Source organism: Carassius gibelio, chromosome B2 (assembly GCF_023724105.1).
Source record: "Carassius gibelio isolate Cgi1373 ecotype wild population from Czech Republic chromosome B2, carGib1.2-hapl.c, whole genome shotgun sequence".
Lineage (NCBI taxonomy): Eukaryota > Metazoa > Chordata > Actinopteri > Cypriniformes > Cyprinidae > Carassius > Carassius gibelio.
The window spans coordinates 12,142,160-12,166,123 of NC_068397.1; the positions used below are offsets into that span (position 1 = coordinate 12,142,160).

The following is a 23,964-nucleotide window of genomic DNA, read 5'->3' on the forward strand; positions in this document are numbered from 1 at the left end:
CCAACTAAGCAAGCCAAAGGTGACAGCGGCAAGGAACCGAAACTCCATCGGTGATAGAATGGAGAAAAAAACCTTGGGAGAAACCAGGCTCAGTTGGGGGGCCAGATGAAACCAGCAGCTCAATTCCAGGCTGCAGCAAAGTCAGATTGTGCAGAAGAATCATCTGTTTCCTGTGTTCTTGTCCTGGTGGTCATCTGAGACAAGGTCTTTACAGGGGATCTGTATCTGGGGCTCTAGTTGTCCTGGTCTCCGCTGTCTTTCAGGGATGTAGAGGTCCTTTCTAGGTGCTGATCCACCATCTGGTCTGGATACGTACTGGATTCGGGTGACTGCAGTGACCCTCTGATCTGGACACAGACTGAATCTGGTGGCTACGGTGACTTTGGAATAAGAGAGAAACAGACTTATTTTAGCGTAGATGCGTTTCTTCTAATGATATAGCAAGTACATCAGGTCTTATGGGAAGTGTTCCCAGTTCCGGTTTACCTAATTAATGCAGCCTAAAAATCCTTTAACGGATTTGGATATTAAAAGCTGTAGCAGAAACGACTCGAACCAGACAAATCAAAGAGTCCCTTACAATGTTTCCCTTACAAAGCATATTAGTATTTTATATGTAAGCCAGGGTAAAGAGATGGGTCTTTAATCTAGATTTAAACCGCAAGAGTGTGTCTGGCTCCCGAACAATGTTAGGTAGGTTATTCCAGAGTTTAGGCACCAAATAGGAAAAGGATCTGCCGCCCGCAGTTGATTTTGATATTCTGGGTATTATCAAATTGCCTGAATTTTGAGAACATAACGGACGTAGAGGATTATAATGTAAAAGGACCTCACTCAAATACTGAGGTGCTAAACCACTCAGGGCTTTATAAGTAATAAGCAATATTTTAAAATCTATACGATGTTTGATAGGGAGCCAGTGCAGTGTGGACAGGACCGGGCTAATATGGTCATACTTCCTGGTTCTAGTAAGAACTCTCGCTGCTGGATTTTGGACTATTTGTAGTTTGTTTACTAAGCGTGTAGAACAACCACCCAATAAAGCATTACAATAATCTAACCTTGAATTCATAAATGCATGCATTTGACATTGAGAGCATAGCCCATAATTTAGATATATTTTTGTGATGGAAAAATTCAGTTTTACAAATGCTAGAAATGTGGCTTTCTAAGGAAAGATTGCAGTCAAATAGCACATCTAGGTTCCTAACTGATGACGAAGAATTGACAGAGCAGCCATCAAGTCTTAGATAGAGTGTTCTAGGTTATTATATGCAGAGATTTTAGGTCCTATAATCAACACCTCTATTTTTTTTAAGAATATAGCAGTAAGAAATTACTTGTCATCCAGTTTTTTATATCAATGCATTCCATTAGTTTTTCAAATTGGTGTGTTTCACCAGGCCACGAAGAAATATAGAGCTGAGTATCATCAGCATAACAGTGAAAGCTAACACCATGTTTCCTGATGATATCTCCCAAGGGTAACATATAGAGCATGAAGAGTAGCAGCCCTAGTACTGAGCCTTGAGGTACTCCATACTGCACTTGTGATTGATGAGATACCTCTTCATTCACTGAAAAAGAAGAAAATAATTTATTTACCCTCATGTCATTTCAAACCAGTATGTCTTGTCTTTCCGCTGTAGAACACAAAAGGATATGTTAGGAATAATATTATTCCTCAATTTCCCTTACAATGAAAATACAGGAGGAAGGACACCAAGAAAACATTTGAAAAAGCATCATAAAAGCGTCACAAATACAGTCTACAGAACACTATATGTCAACTATTCTGAAGCCAAATAACAGCTTAAAGATTACACATTATCAGTTTGATTCACAGCAAATGCTGTTATATATGTTATTTTGTCCTCAGGTCTCTTACACAACACTTGAGCTGGAACGAGTATTGTCTCCAGAAGCTCTTTATTTTTTGTTTTCAGTACTAAGCTTTAAAAACAAGCCTGTATGTTAGATCGTGATGTATATGTCCTGGTTGACTTGTAATCTGGCTGTGGTTTTGACAGCAGGTCATTCTAAGTGCAGTTGCTTCAGGATGCTCTGTTGAGTCTTGGTCTGGAAAATCCCAATTCATCATCATAGGAAGGTCTACTCTAAATAATACAGTGATTAATCACTTCTGTTTAGGCTCTGCATTACAGCAGTAATCAATCAGTAGGCTATAAATATATTCAGGGAACAATTATATACCATCATACAATTACACATCAACATAGTCACAACATTATTTCCTTACAATATTCTGTTTATACTTTAAAGTATTTAAATGTCTTGCAGTTCATTAATGGAAAAGCAGATTGTCCAAACAAGTATATTAAATATAGTTTATAGTACTATATATATATATATATAGTTTTTCCAGCGCTGACAGAGCTATTTTTGAGATGTAACCAGATCATGGTGATATTGATACTCTAAGGTTTATGATTTACTGATGTAGCAGCCTACATCCAACCCTATTAATTGCACAATTATTTTTACATTATATACTAAAAAAGTTAAAACTAATGAATAAATAAATATGTATAGTAATAAGTCTCCGTTCTTCACCATAACATTTTAAATACATTAAATAGAAACAATCAAATCAAATGTTACCTAAAAAGAGGTCACTTATGTTCCAGCAGTAAAGTTGTGAAATAATTTAAAATGCTTAAGAAACGTTTATTATTATCAAGGATTAAAATGGGTGTGCTGCTTAATATTTTTGTGGAAACTGAAATACATCTTTTCAGGATTCTTTGATGAACAATGTTCAAATTAACAGTTTTATTTGAGACAGAAATCTATTGTAACATTACAAATGTCTTCACAATAACTTTTTAATAATTTAATATGCACTTCCTGAATAAACTTATTTACTTTTGAATGGAAGTGTAATATGCAGGTTTACATGTTTTTTTTTCAAAAATCAGTTTAAGAGTTTTTTCTTGGCACAAATTCAAAACTATTATCTGTGAATAATCATAGTCATCCATCCATTTTCCAAACTGCTTGCGCTATGTAGGGTCACAAGGATGCTGGAACCCATCCCAGCGCCTTTAGGGAAACACCCTGGACGGATGGTCAGTTCATCACAGCGAAAACACAAACACACACTCGCTTACATAGACCAGCAATTTTAGTGTTCATAATAATGTTTTATGTCAATGATATTTTTTATAATTGAAAAAGGTCAGTTTTTGAAAGAGTAATGCAATAAGTTGTTCAATTTATTATGATTGTGATTTATTGCAAGGCACAACAAAACTTTAAAATACTTCTAGATTTGATTTGTATAATATTGAAATGATCAAAATCAACAGTTAATGGAGAATGTACCACACACCTTCAATTGCGGATTCAAATGTACTTTGAAAATAAAAATTCGACACAGTCTAAAAATTCAATTAAGGGTCAAACACATTTATTTTATTACAACTTAAGGATATTATATATATATATATATATATATATATATATATATATATATATATATATATATAAACAATAATACTTTTGTCCTTCTAATTCCAAATGATCATTATAATAATGCTGATTGGTTGTATAATGCACAGTATAAATGCATCTTTCCATGAGAACGCTTTCAAAATGGGTTTCGCTCTGTGAGGATGATGACTGCTCCCTGCTGTGGGATCTTGATGAGTCGAGTACCAGATGTAGTGAACATGTATGCTTTGCAGTTTTGTAGCTTATTTTGATGAAATCTGATGGTAAGTGCAATGGTATGTTTCCAGGACTCTGCCCATGTTGCAGCTTTTCTCTGAAAGCTCACAACCACTGGAACAAGTACTCTTTAAAATGTAATGTCTGCCAAAAAAAAAAAAAAAAAAGCACAAAAACTCATAACTTACAAACAGTCCTTCTTGGTGTATTGGTAACTGCTGCATTTGGAAAGTAAGACGGCTTAATTCAGGATGGCAGTGTACCATAACGTCAGCTGATTCTGAGGTATGTCTGAATAGTTACTAGGGATGCACCAATCCAATACCAGGATCCTATCGCATCGATGCAAATTTTTTTGTCAGATAAGATATGGATGACACAGGAACAATCGAAATCAGAAACTGTGTGTTAATCATGGTTGTTACGGTCAAACTACAAAGAAAACAAAAACTGTCAGACTGATTTACTTAGTCCTCTTCATCCCGAGTTGGACATAAGGCATCAACAATTTGTTTCCACTTGGCTTGATTATTTGCACCATGCAAAAACGGTCAGTTTAAACAAGTAAAAACCTTGTCTGAGATGTGCCAATGTCATGTATAATCTGTATATAAAACTTTAGCTTTTATTTAAAAGGACTGTATTTTGCTGAGGTTTATTGTGGTTTCTAAATGTTGTTGTTCTGGGTGTCTACTAGATTAGTGTTTTTTTTCATTTCTTTTCTAAAGTTGTCTCTTATGCTCTTATTTGATCAAAAACATAGTAAAAACGGTAGTATAAAATATTAAACAGCATTTATTTGAAACAAAATTACTAATTTTACAATGTAAAATTCAATACTGTCACTTTTGATCAATTTAATACACCGGGAACACTTTAGTATAGGGACCAATTCTCACTATTAAATAGCTGCTTATTAGCATGCCTGTATTAACAAATTGGCTGTTTATTAGTACTTTTAAAGCACATATTCTCCATGAACACTCTACATCCCTAATCCTACCAATACCTAAACTTAACAACTACCTTCCTTACTATTAATTAGCAGCAAATTAAGAATTTGAGGCAAAGGTAATATTTAATGGTAGTGTTAATAGCGAGAATTGAAGCTTATAATAAAGTGTGACCAATTCATCCTTGTTTAATAAGAATTAAAAAAAAAAAAAAAAAAAAAAAAAAAAAAAAACCATTGACCCCAAGCTTTTGAACATTAGAATATGTATAATGTCAAAATGTCATTATCCATTTAGCATTATCGATTACAACAGTCATAACAGTAAAACCCTGTCCTAATTGTCCCAATGTTCCCGTTATGCATAATCTGTGTATAAAATGTTTTTCTTTTTCTTTTTTTCCTTTTTAAGGACTGTATTTCGCATTTTCTAAATGTTTTGGTTGTTGCTACTGTACTGTATTATTATTATTATTATTTTGGAAGAAGAAAAAGAAATGGCATTAATTTGAATATATTTAATGTAGCAATTTAACAGTCTTTACTGCCACTTTTGATCAATTTAATGCATTCTTGCGGAATATGATTAATTATAAGATAAATGTTTTAAAATAAATAAAAAAAACGAATAAAATAAATAATTCCAAACATTTGAACAATAGCATAAAATATGTATTTTTTTCTTGGGTTTTCTGCTTATTCATAACAAAGTAGTGTGTATTTAGCAAGTTTCAACAATTCAGGTATCAGAATTATATTGGAAAAAATTGGTATCGGTACACCCCTAATAGGTACTCAGTTTTTCACCTAAAGCAAATTGTGGTATTAATAATACATTTTGGAAAGGGAGCTTTCCAAAAAAAAAAAAAAAAAAAAAAAAAAAAAAAGGCCTTCATCTGTGCACCAAAATAAATAACTTCAAGATTGAGCTTCTTTCTTTGACAAAAGAAGCTGTAACATAATAAGCTCACATTCAGGAGATAAAGAGCCTCCTGTGCTCAGAAGAAGGGCTGAATCAAAGACCTGCCTCTGCCCTTCCTCACACTAGGGCAGGATATGCACTGATTGCCCTGGACGGAGAATCACGTGTGAAGGCAGAACCCCAGGGGCCGTAGCAGTTCATTAAAATGCACCGTAAAAATCTTTCATATTTACACCGTTAATACATTCAGGCAGGAGAGGAGAGACATCTCCTCTGAAAGAGGTACATTTGGCACAATCAGTTCATGTTGCGACTCGTTCCTCAAGCGCTGTGTGTGTTGGTCACCTCAAAGTCTCTGATATCTTCCATCTGTACTTGAACAAGGATTGTCTCCCAAGACATTCAAGAATCCTTCAATGCCCCACTCAGAGGAAGCCTGTCGGTTAGAAGGCACATGTGCATCTTAACTCAGCCATTGGTCCCACCTCTGAAATCTCGCTCCTCCGTGTTGTCTAGTCCAGGGTTTCTCAGGACTCTGTGTTTTTGAGTCCTCCTAGAAAGGCACCCACCTTGGGAGGTTCAAATCCCATTGGTTAAGTCTGTGATAATGTTGGCCTTCACCAACTTGCGGAGAAACTCCTTTTCTTTTGAGATGTTGTGAGTCCATGACTGTGGGGGAGAGAGAAACAGAACACGGTCATTTTTCTTTTACAGCGCAGACCCTCTCAACATGACAGTGTGCACTTTTATTCTCATTAGGCCAAGAATGCTAGTCTTGGAATCAGAGACGTTTGCCTATTTGCATTACAATTACTGAAAATTGGACAAGCAGCATTCATTAAGATCTGCAGGGGCATTTTGGGTAATAGATTGTGAAAGTGATAGCTCAGTATTCACATGTTATTATCTTTGCATATTTGCAGCCAATGTGCTACTAATGAAATGTACCAATGAGACACCAATGAGGCTATTGATACATGGGCAACTTTTGGAGCAATTTTGCTGATGAACTTTTTTTGAGCAATGTTTCTTGGGCACTTTCCCACTGAGAATGGGTAACAAATTTCTATCTTAAACTTTAGATCGGTTATGGGCTCTGTTTCTCACCTACATGCAGCAAGGTTTCGGAAATGACATATATCAGCTATAGTCACTTTTAAATTGGGCTTTTGCAGGATATAAGTAACTGGATTGTTTCTATAATACTGTGAACTCTTTAAGTCAAGTCAAGTCACCTTCATTTATATAGCGCTTTATACAATACAGATTGAGTGTCAAAGCAGCTTTACAGGGATAAACAGTGTTAAACAGGAACTCTAATGTAGAAAACCACACGACAATGACCTACAACCATTTACCCTGCAAAGGGTGATGGATAGTTTAAATATATCTTGAGAAATTAACGTTGTGTGGATTAAAGATTTGGAAAAAAATATGCTCAGGGTGTAGCCCTGGAAACATTTTATGTATGCATAACTTCTGTAAAGCTTCATTGAAATCTTCCCTTCGAAAATGGTCAGTACTTCTTTTATTTTATTTGTGGTTTGGTGGAGGCTACATTTCTTAAATCCACAGCACCTCACATCTACTGCAGTATTTTATTACAACAATAAGAGATCCCTGAGTGACAGGACAGGGATTGAGTGTGTTCCGGGATCAAAGAAATGGAGCTGTACTGACTCCTGTGAAAACCATCCTCTCCGGTTCTCTTTTAATAATCCTATTGTTCTTCAACGCGCTTTTCAGAAACCGAATGCCACAGCAGAGGACCTACAGGCCTGATATTGCTAGATGAAACCAGAGCTTTGGGTTCCTGTGAGAGGCTCTCTGTCCGAATGGGTGGACCCCACAACTGCCCCTGACAGGATGTTCTGGGCCTGCTGAGGCCATGATACTAAGCCAAAAGCATCTCGTCAGAGTCTCTGGGATGTCTGCCTCAGCCTGGTCAGCCCTTGTGAAGGATCACGTTCACGAAAAAACCCAGCAGATCCAAGAGTAAAGTTTCACTCTCCAGAAGAGAGAAAAGGGCACAGGCCAAAATGAATGCTGGGTTAAGAGCCTCCTTAGGCCAAACTGCCTCAGGGAGAGAGGGTCTGAAACAAGCTCTTCCTTATGCCTCTATAGTTAAAGAAATAGCTTTCTGCATTTGGGATCCATGAGATGTTTTAAAAAGTCTCTAACCAAGGCTACATTTATTTAATCAGAAATACACTAAAAATTTTAACATTGTGAATTACTATTACATTTTATTAATACGATTACATACTATTGTGAATTACTATTACTATTGCATTACTATTACAATAAAAAATAAAAATTTTCACATTGTGGAAACATTTTTCAGGATTCTTTGATGAATAGAAAGTACAAAAGAACATTTACTTTAAAATGAAATATCTTGTAACATTAGTTGTGCAATTTGATGCGTCTTTGCTGAATACAATTATTTATTTTCATTAAAGAATACCAACCCCAAACTTTTTAATGGTACTGTCTATAATATTCCAGAATATATTTTGCATATAATGCTGTTAAACTACTGAGAGAGACATTAGATTTTCTAATAATAATAATAATAATAATAATAATAATTTCTAGTCTTTCTCACAGGATTTTGACGTACTTCCATGTATATGTTACATTTTCCCCAGCAAGGTGGCGAAACAAGCTATTACTCTAATCCTGGCATTACCACTGAAAGCCATGAAGTCAATCTAGAGTTTGAATGAATCCCTTACATCACAGCTAGGATGAAACATAGAAAGAACCTGTCAAAACCTAGAAAGAAAGACAAATACCCTATACTGCAACAGTAGTACTATGAAGTACTCCCTATACAAGGCCAGCAGCTTAAATCCCATTTGTTCAAGACTAAATCACACAGTGCAGGAGTCTTAAAGTGACAGAACACAGGCCATTGGAAGCGAGTGAGTTCTGCATGAATGGTACCTGACTGTGATTTGACAAGGATGGGTGCCAGAGCAGTCAGGAGCTAACTATGCGTTAACGGCTCTGTTTTATGAGTGTGCTTTTACAGCCATGGCAAATGTGGGCAGAGAGGAATTTATAAAACACAACAACAAAGTTATCTTCATACGGACTGATCACTGAGGTAAAAAAAATAAATACAAATAAAGTTGAAGGTAGCCCAGGGCATTCTGTTAATGACATCATTGTAATTTTCCATAAACTGTATAGATAAACAAACATGAACAAAACAACAGACTGAGGTAATGTTCCAATGTTTTGTCTATGCATTCAAACGCCTACTCCTAAAAAAATGCTTTTCATGTCACACTTTAGAAGTTCATTTGACAATCGAAGAAACATAGAACTGTTACCTCTTTTATGGCAGACATTTTGACTGTTTCGTAGTAGTGCAAGGGTGCATGAGGGGTGTTCATGTCATAGCCAAATCCTGCAACAGCAACCTCATCACAGTTATGAAGGGCCATCGTGATGGCGACGGTGCCCAACGTTGGAATGTTCTATGGAGATGAGAAGAAGTTTATCATCTATCAGTTTGTCAGATTATAAAATAAAGCAGCATCTTAACATTTTACCAACAGGTTCTTTACATGGAAGCTGTTCTCTGGTGAAGACTGAGCTGCACTGATCCACAGACTCTTACCCTAAACCACACTACAATATCTTGTGCTTATTATGTAAATCATAATGACCAAACATTGATGCAAATCATATGCTAGACCTGATAACAGACAAGAAAATACAGTTTATTGCTTGTTTAATAGTGCGTAAAATGCTAACATGCCATAGGCACCATATTTAACATTCAAATCTACAGCATTACAGCAAATTAAATATATATATATATTTCTTTTTCAAGTTGTGAGTTTGCAGTCTAAATTGAATGGACTGTGTATACAATAATAACATCTCATCAAAAACACATGCTGTATTTGCTTCAACCAAAGGTGTCAATGTAAAAACAAAGACTAATTAAAAAATGTTTTAATGTTTTTACAGATTACACACACACGCATACACACACACACACGTAAAGACCAAAGGTTTGGACACACCTTCTCATTCAAAGAGTTTTCTTTATTTTCATGACTATGAAAATTGTAGAGTCACACTGAAGGCATCAAGGGCTATTTGACCAAGAAGGAGAGTGATGGGGTGCTGCGCCAGATGAGCTGGCCTCCACAGTCACCGGACCTGAACCCCAATCGAGATGGTTTAGGGGTGAGCTGGACCGCAGACAGAAGGCAAAAGGGCCAACAAGTGCTAAGCATCTCTCGGGGAACTCCTTCAAGACTGTTGGAAGACCATTTCAGGTGACTACCTCTTGAAGCTCATCAAGAGAATGCCAAGAGTGTGCAAAGCAGTAATCAAAGCAAAAGGTGGCTACTTTGAAGAACCTAGAATACGACATATTTACAGTTGTTTCACACGTTTTTGTTTTGTATATAATTCCATATATAATTCCACATGTGTTAATTCATAGTTTTGATGCCTTCAGTGTGAATCTACAATTTTCATATTCATGAAAATAAAGAAAACTCTTTGAATGAGAAGGTGTGTCCAAACTTTTGGTCTGTACTGCATGTATACTAAATATACTAAAATGTATTTGAAATACATTTATTTTATGCCAAGTATGCTACAAATACATGTAAATATTATGCAAGTAATGCAATTGTACTTTTTGTATACTAAACGTGTATATTTAAAGTCTGCTAAATTAGAACAAGTAATTTTGTGCTTAATGCACTTAAATTGTTCCAAAGTATTGCTGAAGTTTCAACTAAAGATATACTGAAATATATTGATTGTGTTATAGTGATACTATTGTATACTTTAGGAAATATCTTGCATTTAAGGCCCAATATTATTTAAATCATACAATCCCTATCAATAGTGACGTTAAACACATTTTAGATTTATATAACAAAACATATTTGAAAAAACGTTAAATATGCAGTTAAAATCGACTTTCATTTTTACAGAATAATTTGTAACTTGTAAGTTCTTAAATGTGTCATAAATGTCACTATGAGTAAAATCACGAATGAAGCATGAATAAGTATGCTTGCTTTGCTATATTTGAATCTATTTAGCAATGCTGTCTGTGGTTTGCTCTGGTCCAGCTCTTCCTCGAGGTCGATGTGGCATTGTGCCTGAAGGTGTTCTGGCTAAGTTCTGCTCTGCAATTGTTAACTCATCTTGAGCTGCATGTGATTAACAATTTGCTCTTAAACAGACCCCCACCCCTGAAACACCAATTTCAGGAGGCAGACCTTCACTTCCTCATCTCCCTGGAGGAGTCAACTATTCTAAATCATTAGCTTGCAGTGGCCTGGGGTCTGATTCTCTCTCTCACACACACACACGATTTGTATTAAGATTGTGTCAGTGTACGCAGCCTTAAGCAGGTGGGTGTTTGGAGTGCTCAAAAGAGGAGGCTGTCAAAAAGTATCCCACCTTGATCAGTACCGTATGGGACAGCTCCCTCCTGACTGCCCCCCTACCCACACAAACCTTAGGGGCCTGAGCTCTGCTCCACATGCACTGCACATGTTCCACCGATCAGAGGTCTGAGTTTTCAGGAGGTGGCCAAGCTCCCACACAGAGCCTTGTCTGTACTCATGCCATGGTGGGATGGCTGAGGGCTTAATCAAGCTATGATGCTAGTGGCATTTGTCTACTTTCTCAAGTCCAATTTCCTGAGACTGAAAGGAAAGTGTTTTGTTTGTGAGCTCCAAGTAAAAAAGTACTCTTTGCTGTAGCCTGTGTTTGAGGTTTGAGACATGTCACACAGTTCTTTTATGACAGTGCTGATTCCCAGTCTGGCCCATAAGCTATGGCACACCCAACACCCATGTCTGAATAAAATGTGTTTGCAAATGGATGGGGGGATTCTGAGTGTGGCTACAGAATTTCCATGAACTTTCAGCGCATGCACTGCTTCTTTGTGTACAGCGCTACCATGGAAACCGCTATTTTTACCACTCCAAAAGGGCACCTAGGGGTAAAGAATGAATTTGCATCTTCATTCAGACCATCGCAAAAGACCAACAAGTGGGCGTGCAATATGCTAATGTTTCACCTGGAAGTCAATGGGACAGGCTTGGGATTCATTTAAAAAGCAACTTGTTTCAAATGATTCAGAGTCAACTTTTTCTTTTGAGAGACAATAACTTTATAAATGGTGCACTTTCAGATTTAAAACTTTGTAGGATGCTTTCATTCACTTAGAGCTGTGTTACACACTACTTGAAAGTTAATTTTCTAAATCCATAATAGGAGCACTTTAAATTCAAATAGCAATTCTCTATTGAGTTGCTACGTCAATTAAAACTCATATTCAGGAACTGAACTGAATTAAAAAAAAACATTATTTAATTCTGAATGGCAAACAATCCTGATTAGTGGTCGACCAATATTGGTTTATTGACAGCTGATGCTGATATCTTGGAAAGCAGGGGGCCGATTTCCGATATAATTGTTTTTTACATTTTAATTCAAATTTAAGAAATTTTGAATCATTTGACAATGGATTAAAGAATAAATGTGTAAAATAAACATACTTGTACTTTAGAAGACAGTATTTTTCACAAATAAATATTTTATAAAAATATAATTAAAAAGTAACCAACAGGGCACTCAGTATTCTGGGAAGTTTGTATGCATTGGGAATCATTTTTCAAATAAAGCCAGGGTAACACTAATTTTACATACATCACACAGAGAAAATTACATGAATATGACAGTGGGCAAAAGCATAAAGCACAGCATAATTTGAAATAACGAGTTTAAAGCATTCAATTATCATGGACGCACGCAATGGCATAACTTTGCTTTGAAAAGTGGTGGGGACACTGCACAACTCATTTGCTAGTTTTTTTATTTAATAAACTACCTTACTTTGGGACTGGGTTTGGAGTTGGTTTTTAAAAATACATTGATGTACCCTACCAGGGGCGGCGCCAGATAATTTTGAACGCAGGTGCCAAGGCTTATCTTGTCAGGTTTTACAATAAAAGATAATTGTCTGTTTTGCTTACATCTATACACCTTTAACCTTTTAAGACTAAAATAAAAAAAGATGGATTCTTTTTTTTCTTTTTAAATGCACAACAACAATAAAACCGTAAGATTCAAATGACAAACTAGCTTACAAAACGTTTATTAACAAAAACTAATAAGACGAGGCATGGCATAGGCCACATCTCCCCACCCCCGCCGCTCACAAGAATACCAACATGTTCATGTCTTTTACTTTACTTGAAAAGTAGTGTGAGTACTAGCAATATTTGCATAAATTTTTATTGAGCACACCTTCGCACTCCTGCTGATGCGGCAAGCATAAACCAAGCTCTAAACTCGAAGTGCTGTGCAGTTCAAATGAGTTGTCCTTGGATGTTTCTCAAATGCAACAGAAATGGCAGCTTTTTATGCATTTAACAAATTTAGTTGGTCACAGTCTGGAAACCTGCAATTAATAGTAAATATAACCAAAACGGGTTATTATTATTATTTTATATGAATAATACAATAAATATAAGGAAAACTTGCCCACTTGATTTTGTAATATTCTTTAATTTAGTAGTTCGTATGAAAAGGTGCATTTCTATTAAAGGCACGTCCACATGGAGATGGCGAGTCAGCGTCGGCATTCGCCAACTTCATCTTTGCACCCGACACTGACTCAGAAAGCACTAGTTTATTAAGAAATAATCAAAATGTCTTTTCCTCCCAACACATTCATAACCATTTTGCCGGTGCTTTGAGGCAATTGTTTTTAGGGCTGGGCGATATATCTAACGATATGATCATGCACATTTAGTCAGTAAATCTGGTTCCGTGATTAGCACTTAATTGCCATCATCTGCTTTTTGAAAGTAGTTGAAAAATACCTTGCAGAAAGTATGGACAATATCGACCATGGTAAAAAGTGGTGGGGACATGTCACACCCATCCCACTCACAAATAACACATATGACCGACTGTCACACAGAGAACACACGATCACGCAGGTCACATGGACACGTCAAAAGATCCCACACCTGGGTTTGACAAAATTTTCAAGATTTGAGAAATTAAATATTCACTAGTCATTCAAAGATTTGTATTTGCTTAATGCTGACGGCAAACAAGTATTATAATGTTTGCCTTTCTATTACTAATAATTATAAAAGCAAACATTATAATACTTTTTTGTATACATTTTAATTCCTTTGTTTAACAGTTCTATTGGATTATTAAACTTACTTCAAAATACAACTTATGTTTAATGACCTTTGTTATTCACACTATTTTTTTTATTATTTTTTTTAAATCAACTTAAACAAGCAGCATTATTTTGAGACCTTATTGCTGTTTAAATAATTTTATGTTAAGCACTGGAAAACAAGGTTTTAAAACACAGCTTTGTCCAAGTTTGGACAAAATACGCAACATAAACTCTTCCCACCCATTGGATTAGTCAAGCTACCTTTGGCCTATGGTGATCTTTATGGTAATTACAGACTAATTGAGGAAACACGTGTCTAAGGCTTCCTGTGACCCCTATTAACATAAGGTTGACTAAAGACATTCCCTGCCATTTTGGCTCCATAAACCGGGCAGTCGAACAGTTAATCTTGAAGGGTTACCAATTCTACTAACTTCATAACTACTTTACTTTTAACAATGTCATGAAAAGTAATCAAATTCAGCAAGAATGTTGCTTACCCCTTTTCCCATGAGGCCATTGTTCTGTGGAAGGCCAATAAACTGGAAGGCAGCCTCTTGTATGAAGTAGGGGTTGAGGATCCGTATCTCTGAGGGTTGCCGGGGCACAGAGTGCGCTACAGACTTCCAGAAGCCCTCTGTTCCTTGCTAAAGAATGAAAGAAAGAAAGAAAAATACTCATAGGGAGGCATTATGCTATGGACAAATGGACTGTGCACACCAAGTTTGCATCATGAAAAATGCATAGACATTTTTTATATCATCTTACAGCAGATGTGAAGAAATCATCTCTTCCATAATCATGAGTTCAGAGCCAATACCTATAATGTGCCATCACTGCATACTGATGGCAGCAGTCTAGACGGCTTTCATTAAAAGTGAAACAGGCCGTCCAGGTTGGACAAGCCCAGAGGAAGTGGACAAATGAAATCCTGACCTCCACGAGTGTTCGGGGAGCAGCGGCCTCCAGCTTCTCCCATAACAATTACTCCGGAGACCTACAGAGTGCCATAGCTCAGCAATTATTCAATCTGCGACTTGGCACTGAGATCATCAGGTATTAACGTCCCGACTAGACAAGCTCTGCGAAGCCACGACAGCACTGCTGGCAAACAGCCAGCCGGGTCATCGGACTTAATGGGAGTCACCTGTTCAAATAAGCAGACTGTGCCTTTGATATAGCCCAACAATAGGAGCGACTATTGAGCCAGGCAAACGGCTTTGAAGCAGTTTTGGAGGGTCCCCGCACCCACAACAAGCCATGGCAAGAAAACATCATCTCTTCTGTCAACGGTAGGGTTTTGCTGAACAGAAGCAGAAATTCTGTGAAATGCTGCAACCACAAGCAGGTGTAAACAGGGAAAAACTTGACAACAACAATAAAAAAAAAAATCACAGATTCTGGCGCACATATACCCAACCACAGAGACACAGTATCCAGCATAAGTATATACTGGATCCATGTTGCCAAACTGAAGTATGCCTTTTTCCAGAACATAACAGAATTCAAAACAGAGTGCGAGTAAACAGATGGGAAACGCGCTGGCATCCGAAGCCAGTAGTGTTTGGTATAAGAGTGATAGGTTGTTTGAAAAAGAAATAAAACAGGAAGTCCCTGATTGATTCTTTTAAAATCACTTAACACAAGTAAGGATGTCTCTGTAAGCTTTTACATTCCTTCCAGTGCATCAGGCTGAGATGGTAAGATCGTTTAGTTCTCGAAGGACAGGTTTAATATTGTACAGGAGTTACTCTTGTGACTTATGTAACCGAGTTGTTATGGGGAAAAAAAAACAGAGAACATTCCTGGCAAGACTGTAAATAATTACATTAAAATTCAATCTTTCATCAAAATCATTGAATGTCTACAGAAGCTTGGGTTCAGCTAACTCCAAATCTTTTCAAACAAGACTGAATTTTGTATTGATTTGTTTGTCTATTCATTCATTATTCATATATTCATGAGGTATTTAGCACTAAAGGCTGCCAGCACTAATAGTCTCGCACAGGCGTGTTGAGGACTGTGACTTTTATAAACCGTTATTACACATCCCAGGCAGATGTTAACTGGACATACAGTGGCTTGAAGATCAGTGGATAGCTGATTGAATTACTGCTGCTGTCAATGCTAATTTTCAAATAAATCTTCTAATTCTTATCTAAATCTAATCTCTTCTAAATATATTTCACAAGATTTTAACATTTCACATATTTGTAGTAATAATAAGAAATGTATAAAAGAAAAAATAGGGGAAAATTGCTTGCCTAAAAACAACTAAATATAGGAGTACAGCTACTTATATTTCCATACAAATGAAAATACAAAGAGTACAGTGACATATCAAAGCATCTGAACAAGCCCAACCCAAGAGGTAGTCTGGTGACAGACTAGTTTAACAAGTTAAATTGGAAATAGTAATACTTAGTTGAATGTCCTAAGATTGTGAACATTTAAATAAATCAGGTATAACATATAGGCTATACATACATATTTAATTTTATTTTAGAAAGAAAGGATGTTAGCAAGGATGCAGTAAATTAGTGACAATAAATATATTCATAATTTTACAAAAGATTTCTATAAAAAGTTGCTGTCAAAATGCAAATGTACCTAACTGGTCAAAAACTTTCAAGAAAAAAAATATGATTAATGTAATGTCTTTTTTGGTATAATTTCTTAGGCATTTTTTGTCACTTCTCTGTCTTAAAAAGTCTGTCTAGATTCTGGTTTGCATTACAATCCCACCAAAGTTAGACAAGGTCATTCTAAACATAGCTTTATTGTTGACATCTTCTACATTGGTTCCGGCATGGCTTTACTCCAGACCTCTCATTGGCATTCCAGGGAATCCCAGCCAGGAGAAAGAAAAAGTGAGTGAGAGACACCCTGACTGATCATCTCTCAAAGCCCTCAAAACCACAAGTCATCTGCAGTGCAGGAACTTTAACAACTGCCACACTCTTGTCAAACAGGACGGCCCCTGAAACTGATCCATCTAATAAAACAGCAGGTGAGAGAGGCCTCTCAATTCCCGAATGCAGCTCCAGCACACCCTTAACAAGCTTCCAGAATGGCTGCAGAGTGTTAAATCACTCCATAAAAATCACAGGCCATATTGCCGGCCTCTCTCTCCATCAGCCGCTGGAAACGAGAGGTCAGGGTGAACATTCACAGGTGGCTGGGAAAACCACAGATGTGTGGTGGGAAGAATCTTCCCAGGAACAACTGGGGAGAGGTTTCTTTATGAACAAAAAAATACTAGTTCTGGCAAACCAGTCCTAGAAACCAAATGAATTTTGATGTGTAAAAACCAGCGGTTATGTTTTTCTAGTCAAAAAAAAAAAAAAAAAAAAGTAGCGGCAAACATCTGAATAAAACCGATTATTAAAAAAAAGTGGAGTGGAACATGTGGACGGAGATTTATATGCAAGCTTGAAGTCGATTCAAGAAAAGTGCAGGTTCAAACTGACTAAAAGATTGGAGAAGTCTGGTATATAGTACATCACCAGAAAGAAGTCATTTTACCCGAAGACTACCGTAAGTAGTACAAGGTCAAAAACTTGTATGGACGAAACATTCACAATAAGATCAATAACAATAAGATCCATTATGAAATTGACTGAATTTTGATTTAAATGGCAACTTTAAAACCTATATTTGTCAAAAAGAAAAAAAAAAAAAAGAAAAAAGAAAATGCGACTGGTTTCTAAAAAAGCCATACACGTTTTTACACTGTTTGTAGTCTTTTTTCCAAAGTTTATGAGATTTAAACATTTTTCCTGATTGAACACAAACTTGGAAAATACATTTAATGTTTGTCAAAACACAAAATTACATTTAGTGCTTGACAAATTTGCATTCAACAGCTCAAGTTTCAGGGAGGAATATGTAAAAGTTGATGTTATTTGCAGTGAAGTGTGAAGCTCAGTGTGAAAGGTATTTGATTTGTTCTCCTTTGACATCAGAGTAAACAATTCTGATTTCTTCCATATGTAATGCAAACGTATGGCTTAGATGGCAAGAAAAGGCAACAAATATGAAAGGTTTTTACATTTACAAAAATGCCAAAAAGTTAATGCACAACGAGAGGATAAACCTGGCACCTTCAGGGCCCCACTGAATAGACTGTAAATCAGCCGCCATGTAAAGATTATTTTAGTATCACTTATATAATATTACAGTATTTACTAATATTTTGAATTAGACTTTATTTTTATATTCACAGTTTATTTTAGTTTAAGGTTAGTCATTTTGTTAAGTGCTTTTACATGGTTAGTATTTTTTGTTTTAAATCTAGCTTAAAGTGAATGTTGACCAAATGTATTTATTTACTTTTGGTGAACTCACCCTTTAAATGCTTTAGAGTATAATTTCATTTATTAAATAAATAAACAAGAAACTAAAACTACCTGCAGGTGGCGTTAAACGTATTTAGGCGTTGATTCGTCCAAATGGCCGATTCCTTCAGGAATGAAGTAAATGGCACGCTTTATGAATGGGTCTTTTGGATCAGGGTTTAGATCAGATTCGAAAGATTGGGTTTTACAGTATAACAGGTACACAATCTAGAAATTAGATTTTCAAAAGGCAAAAGAAAAATCACTTCCAAACTTAGATTTCATTACTATTGCTTTGATCAGGTTTATACCTGACATGGTTGGACTCGATGAGAAACTTCCGAACAACGAGTTCCTTTCAAAATTGATGCTCAAGGAAATTTTATCTGGTCACAGAGGGGTAACAGGTTGTCAATGGACCATACCGCAGGTGCTCTCGAAGAGAAAAAAACAGCCAAGGGCTCCTTAGTATTACGTGAAAAATGTAGCTGTTCTCAAAATGATCACAACCTTTTCTCGCCGTCTCTCAAGATACTGCACGCACTGTTCAAGCAGAGGAAAACACAGGCTATTTTGAAAAAGTTTCCTGTTTATCTTTAGGTTTATATTTAAAAGGTCAATAAACTTGGGAGGTACACTGTTAAAGTGAAATGATCTGTTTTTATGGTGTGTGCTCTAGCCGACAGAGCTGCAATCAAAGCCACGTCTTCTGGAGGCTCAGGCACGCTGTCGGACAGATGTTGTTTCTGCTTCTCTAGTTGCCATGCTCTGAATGCCTATAAACATATCAGGCCAGATGACAAATTTGCAACTGCAGCTAGGCTGTGACATATCAACATGCAAATTTATACCACCACAGTCAGTGCTGAAGCCTGATAAGAAGTGTAAACCTGCACTGGCAAACCATTTCACCCCAGGCCCTGTATGATTCATATGAACTTCAGTTTGTATATAAAGCGCTGAAGGTTTATGAGCGCTCCAGCAGAAATGTGCATATTTCGTAGAGCACTCATCCAGAGCGGGTCAGGTTCATGAAATCTAAATCCCGTTGCTCTTGACCGGGTCAGGAATCCAAACTCTATAGGATACTCCGATGACACTCCTTTTGTTAGCAGGAATCTGAGCCATTTGCTCATTTTGTCTAAGTTCGGACATTTCTTTGCCTTGAGCTGTGGGTTTCTGCTTGATAGACTCACTTGGGTCATCCTGTGTATGAGATCTGCATCTTTAGACTTCATAAAGCAGCAAACAAGACAATTGGATCAACTGATTCAATCACTCAGGCTTAAGAACAAATGTGTTAGAAGAAGGCAATTAAAAGCCAAATAGGGTGTTTAAAGGGAAAATGTGGTCCTAAGTAAATAGTCTCGTGTGGCCAGAGCTTTGAACATGAGGAAATAAGACCTCATGCAAATCATGGCCTCATTGCTTATCAGACTGTTAAACTGATATATAAACCAATCAAATTTAATTTTATCATTATGTGCCATTTATGGCTAGGTTCAACTTAAATAAGCCTCCAAATAGCACCGTTTAGGCAAAACGATTCAAAAAAATAAATCAAAACAGAAACCGTTGTGTTTGTAGAGATCTATTTAACAAAGTTCCTTCAAAAAAAACATTTTAAACGTGGCTCATCCAGTAAAAATGTCAGTCAGTCAAGTCGACAAATGGCCTGTGGATGGTTCATGGGTGGTTATTAGTGACTGAGTCTACCCTAAGCATAAGTGGACTGGTTTGGATTGACGTACCATTTTTATTTTTACCTTTATATTACCTCATAAGTTCAACAGAAGTGACTTTTAGGCTGATTTGGAGGATGAAAGCCTAACTGTTGGCATGTTCAGAGGCAAACATCCACATGTCCCCTTGTCAACCCTTGGCTTGCTGCCTTACTGGGTCAAAGGGAGAGACGACACCTGCATCAAACTCGAAAAACAGACAGGTTTCTACAGAAACACCACTACAAAGGGCTTGAATATGCGGACTCTCTTTCAAGCCACAAAGAGTTCTAAAGTGCTGACTCTCAATAATCAAACATCGGAAAAAAATTCTGACGAATACTGAAACTTCTCACATAACCTGTTTCAGGCTTCAAAAAAGAAGGTATTATTATTATTATTTCCCTGATTATTATTCATTATTATTCCTCTCATAATCTTCCCCTCTAGTGGGCTGTTAAATCAATGAATTAATCATTTAGAGCAGTTTTGTGAACTGGATCTACTGATTCATTGCATAGAATGACTCATTCATGAATCAGGTCACCGCTATTTCTTTCATAAATGCCAGGTAGGGTGAATTAGAGAAACTTTTGTTTCTCACATAAAGCTATCATATGGGTTCAGAAGACTTGGAGTATACTAAACAAATACTAGTATTACTATTACACTCCTATGTTTCATTATATTGAACAGCTCAACTGTTTTTGAATTCCCCAGGATGAGTAAACGGCAAACAAAAGTTTTGGGTGAACTATACCTTTAAGGTTTTGCAAACGTGCCATGAGTCACCTTTCCTGAAGTTTTCTTGAGTAAACAAAGGCACGCTCTTCACAGGCACCCACAGAGATAAAGTCGTGCAGGAGTTGTATTTCGGCATACAAATAAAGCTACTAAAGACTAAACCACAAAATATAAGTTATACAACAGGCAATGCTGTGCAACACGCTAACACATGGAAAGTACCTTCAATAAATGCCAACAGCAGGAGCATGAAGGAGTGTCTGATAAGTGACACACTCTTGCCTCACTCTTACCATGTAAGGCTGAAATAATAAGGGATTAAGACATATGGGAGAAGGAAGTGATGGGTAAGTACTTTCAGACAGAAGCCAGAGGATTACCTAGTCAATGGTATTCTGAATGAAAATAATTATCGTGGGAGCCACATGCTCCTCAGCGACCTCCAGGACTCGTTAATTAAGTACGCTCTTATCGCACATGACGGCTGGCCCACTGCCAATTTTCAAATAAGGCTCCGGCATATGTTTTTATATGAGTGACCTCTGAGGCAGTAATCCATTTTGAAAGACTAAAATAGGGTGAAATCTAAAGAAACGTGTGACATGTTTCCTGAAATTTTGGATAATTTGGAAAAAATGAGCCGTGTGACCACCAAGCGTTTCGATTCTTTCATGTTTCATTCATTATGATAATCTTCATAGATGTACACAACTTATGAATTGACAATTTTAAACACAAATTGCAGAAGTAAAAAGCTAAATGTGGACCATAAACTACTCCACGGTCTAATTTATAGAAACCTTTGAGTTAGAATGGTTGTCTATAGTATTATTATAAACACAATGAGCTAGTAAAAGTGAGTAGATGGGTTTACCTTTTTGGTGTAATAATGTTTAATGTTCCCAACCACCCCCCTTTAGTCCCATTTAGTTACTTAATTTATAAATAAGTCAAACACAAAAATATCTTTAGCTTGTGTTAACCACAGACCATGCATTATTTAAAAAGAATAATGAAATACGATGGAACCAGACGTGCTAAAATATTAACGATAGGGTTTTGGCCGACAAAAGTACTGAACATAATCCCTGCTTCACCTCTTTAAGACCAATAACATGCATTAGGAAAATATCCAGTGCCAATTTTGATGTCATGTCAACTTCAATGGACACTCTTGATTTACTGTGAAAGATCCATCACATGCAAGTTTGTCTTCATAATCTTTCTCTAAAATGTAATAATTTGACTGACATTTGGCTGATTTCCAATAAGTATCTGTTAAGAGTGCTCAAGCCTCATGGCTGGATATTCAGGTGGAATTCGCAAAGGTTCTTCAACGCTGGATGCATCAGTCTACTGTTCTGTCAATACAAACTGAAAAGGTTGGCATTCCTTCCACCCATGAGCGTTCACAGAATACAAAAGATCAGCAGAGAGAAAAATACTTCAAAGCGGCAAGCAACCCCTGTTCAAAGTTACATCAGTGTGACTGTTTGAGATGAAGAGAGTGAGGAGTCAGTGCTAGTTGAGGATTACACTGAAGTCTAAAGCTACGTGCCTTTCTAAAGCCAACTGCCCACACAGTCGCACATGCTTTTATGCGTTCATCTCCAAATGAAAGACGTCACCACACAATGGATCTCAATCGCTGTCACCGCTTGCAAAAACAAAGCGTTTTCCATTTCGCCACGAGGTTTCTGCCATTAAAGCGAACCATTTAATACTTTGGTAAAGCAGCAGTAACTTCACCACAAGTCACTCAACAGAATTTTCATTGCATCAATGATATTTTTAAAGATATGTCGCAAGACCTAAATAAGACTTGGAAGCGGACCGCAGGGAATGTATTTGTTTTCAAACATGAGATGAACTGTATACTGTTGTTAGGGACACAGTGTTTGATAAGATTATGTATGATTAAGCATGGCGATGAATGCCTGTTATTGTTTAGAGATTACTCAAATTACTCAAAGAAACATCTGTGGTACGTATAGAGCGCGCAAACTAGATAAATGCTTAGTCAGATTTTCATCGGGCCCTAAAATACCATCCCCTTTGACTTGCCAGTTAAAAATAAACAAAGTCAAAGTTAAACTGTTTGAGAAGGGAGCGAGGGAATGTGAGGGGCTCTTGGAGCCTGACGTTGATCAAGAGAGAAGAATAGAAGTCCATCGTTTTTCATCCGTAAGAATTCACAATAGTGATAGGCTTCATTTGTCAAGTGACAATCGGTAAAAACCACTTTAAACATGATACTCTTACAACTTAATACATACACGGGAGGTCACATAGACTAGCTAGATGTAAACATCTTTTACAGCTGTGGCTGTCTGCCGGAGGAAGAAAAACAATCAGGAACTGCATTTTTACATTTTCTGAAGAAAAATCTGAGTGCTTCTTGTCTGAACAAAAATCGCTGCCAGGGGTTTTTATGCGGTTGCTACGGTGTTCTTAGTGGTTTATGTGAATTGCAATGTGGTCGCTAAGGTATTCTGGGTGGTCTCTGATATTCAGTTCCTAGATATGGCACGAGTCCTTTCTTCATCGTAAAACTTAGAGGGTTTTTTATAGTCCATCAGGCAAAAAACGTATCAGTGTAATTGCTTCTACAAATAGCCACATTATTTAGAGAGGTATAAAAAGCCACATACAGAGAATCCAGAAAAAAAAAAATCTGTTCCAGAAACACAAAGCACAGTGTAGTGTTAATTTCGTTAACGAAAACTATGACGAAAAATGTTGGTTGACAAGCTTTTTTACCATGACTTAATAAGGTTAATAAACAATAACTAAGACTATACCAACATGCAATTTCATTAACGAGAAGGATGAGACAAATGTATTCAAAACGATAAAAACATAACCAAAAACATCTTTTTTTGTTTGCGTAAAAAAAAAAAAAAAGAGACTAAATGTCATTGCAGACTGCTCTACACGCCTCTACTATGCAAGCTTTCATGTGTGCAGCCAGATTTCAAAAGTTAAAATTCCCTCAAATAAAAGCTTCGCCAGTACAAGCGTTGAGTAAATAAAAGCATTTACTCAACTGCGGTTATTTTAACAGAGAAATAGGCTTTTGCAATTTGGAATTACTTAGAATTTCACTGTTGTAATATTTTTCATTTAAGCAGTTTTCATAATATAGACATAAATTTATAGAAAGACTTATGCAATCTCTCTATTATAAAAAGCCTATAATCAATCAGTATACTAAAAAAATCTAATTTTATTAGAGTCCACATTATATTGATTTGTGTACTGGTGAAAGTGCAATTTTTCAAATGAAAATTATGATGATTATAATTGAGCAAAAATTTTGATCAGTCTAACCATTATACAGCATGGCAAAAATTTCACTAAAACCTGACTTGACTTAAAAACAAGTTGACTAAATATGA

At 36.6% G+C, this 23,964-nt stretch overlaps 1 protein-coding gene across 4 annotated transcripts in view; it reads right to left on the reverse strand.

Moving 5' to 3' along the window:
* Window positions 1-4,467: 4,467 nt before the first annotated feature.
* The window catches only part of st3gal3b (ST3 beta-galactoside alpha-2,3-sialyltransferase 3b), a 49,427-nt gene continuing 29,930 nt past the window's right edge, over window positions 4,468-23,964 (reverse strand). For all 4 annotated transcript variants that reach the window (XM_052548653.1, XM_052548652.1, XM_052548654.1 and 1 more), the window contains 3 exons: window positions 14,265-14,411; window positions 8,906-9,052; window positions 4,468-6,233 (listed from right to left, as the gene is read on the reverse strand). In XM_052548653.1, the coding sequence (XP_052404613.1) occupies window positions 6,144-6,233; window positions 8,906-9,052; window positions 14,265-14,411 (384 nt within the window). In that variant the 3' untranslated portion in view covers window positions 4,468-6,143. The remainder of the gene's footprint in view (window positions 6,234-8,905; window positions 9,053-14,264; window positions 14,412-23,964) is intronic.